At 40.4% G+C, this 1,831-nt stretch overlaps 1 protein-coding gene across 1 annotated transcript; it reads left to right on the plus strand.

Annotated features, from left to right (window-relative positions):
* Positions 1–1,011: 1,011 nt before the first annotated feature.
* Positions 1,012–1,603, plus strand: LOC137959469 (protein disulfide isomerase-like 1-6). The gene is made up of 2 exons (XM_068806836.1): positions 1,012–1,333; positions 1,419–1,603. The coding sequence occupies exons 1-2, from the start codon at positions 1,012–1,014 to the stop codon at positions 1,601–1,603; spliced, it is 507 nt and encodes a 168-aa protein (XP_068662937.1).
* Positions 1,604–1,831: the final 228 nt, after the last annotated feature.

A 1,831-nucleotide genomic window follows, 5' to 3' on the forward strand; every position in this document is an offset into this window, starting at 1 on the left:
GGAACAACAACGAGCTTTCCGAAACCAGAGGCAAAAAATCAATCTAGCAGTTGTATCTGCTGTCAATGACGAGGATGAGGATGATTGTTGGAGCAGTTATTTACAGTTGACATCATGAAGAAACGTAAGATCATAAACTAACTATCAATGGCTGACAAAGACGGTGAGGAGGAGAAACTAAAACCGCATAAAAAATTCCTCCCGCGAAGTCAGAATATTTCTATGGCTGGACGATTTCCTGACTGATGGAAGATAATAAGCAGCTGCAAAAAATATTGTAAATTTGGCATAGTATGGATGATGAGAATGGCAGTAGAGAGCTAATGACAGATGCATAACAGAGAATGTGATCTTCAAAAAAATTGGGTTTATCGAATCAAACTCTACATCCAACGACGATGAGAAAAAAATAACAGTAATATGAAGGGTAAAAAAAAAAGAACAACAAGAGAAAAGAAAAATAACGGGTTTATTTGAATCTGAAAACCATAGATGGGAGTCCTGAAAATCAAAGCTCTAATACCATGTTGATTTTCTGGACTCCATGGATTTAGCTCATGGAAAAAAAGGGAAAGAAACTCATTGGGAGAAAACAAGAGGAAGAAGGGTTATGGACTTGATTCTTCCTTACCCTCCCCATGAAGCTCTATTTATAGATTTATGAAACTAAAATATTATAATAATAACCCTGAACTTAGGGTTTTAACTCTGGAACTTTAACTTAATTACATGAATGCCATCTCTATGAGATGACCCTTTATTTACCATCCTACCATCAATGTATATGGGCCTATGGGCCTTCTCCTTGATCTATGGGCCATGAGCCCATCTTCTATATTTCTCATATCCATCGGGCTTCCTTGGCCTTATGGGCTTGGGCCCATCTTCTAATACACTTCAATATGTGAGTCTTCCTTGGACGTGTGGGCTTGGGCCCTATCTTCCAACACCATGATAGTCGGATTCTGTCACAACTAGAATGTTGGGGAAGCACTAAGTGTCTTTGAGGAGATGGCAAAACAGCAGGGGTCCGGTTATGAAGAATTTGTGAAAGCAGCAACTGCTAATAATGAAATTCAGTTTCTTGTTACTAGCAATCCTGAGGTTGTTGTTGTTCTTTTCCCTAATTTAAAATCAGAGGATAATTTCATTGGTCTCGTCCAAAAAGAGCAAGAGCAGTTCGTGCCACATGAAAATACTTTTGTAGGAGGAAAATTTTTAGAGTTTGTGGAGTATAACAAGTTCCCACTAGTGACCACACTCACTGAGCTTAATTCCCTCGAAGTCTACTCTAGTCCTGTGAAGCTCCAGGTATTTGTTTTTGCAGAAGCTGGTGATCTGCAAGACCTGCTTGTGCCTCTTCAAGATGTTACTCAAAAATTTAAATCAAAGATAATGTTTGTATATGTTGATTTCAGATGATAACCATGCAACACCCTTTTTTACTTTGTTTGCGCTCGACTCAACAGATCCTCTTGTGACTACTTTTGACAATGCTATTGGCTCTAAGTATTTGTTGGAGTTAGCTCCTACACCAAGCAATTTGGAAGAATTTTGCTCAAAGCTGTTGCAGCCCTTCCGTCTTATTACAAATCAGATCTGATACCAGATACTAAGGGAATTGTAAAGGCTGTTGTTGGGAGAACATATTGGATTCGGGGATATCTTGCAGCACTTGGGTTCTCCCACAAATGGTTTTGTGCTGCTGCCGTGGCACTGCACAACCACTGCTGCCACAAGTCACACTGCTGAAACCAGTGCGGCCAGCCAGCCAAGCAAACAATGTTGCGGGGGCAGTCCAGCATACATTGCTGCTAGGCAGCCAAGCCAA

Source organism: Aristolochia californica, unplaced genomic scaffold (assembly GCF_029961685.1).
Source record: "Aristolochia californica isolate CCGP_79_NKW_82.1479 unplaced genomic scaffold, dmAriCali1.0.hap1 SCAF_3, whole genome shotgun sequence".
Taxonomy (NCBI): Eukaryota; Viridiplantae; Streptophyta; class Magnoliopsida; order Piperales; family Aristolochiaceae; genus Aristolochia; species Aristolochia californica.

Bases quoted from the DNA above. Each gene is read 5' to 3' on its own strand.
- LOC137959469 (XM_068806836.1), top strand. From the start codon at position 1,012: ATGGCAAAACAGCAGGGGTCCGGTTATGAAGAATTTGTGAAAGCAGCA. The intron at 1,334-1,418 runs GTGATCTGCAAG...TGTTGATTTCAG, and splicing joins ATTTGTTTTTGCAGAAGCTG to ATGATAACCATGCAACACCC.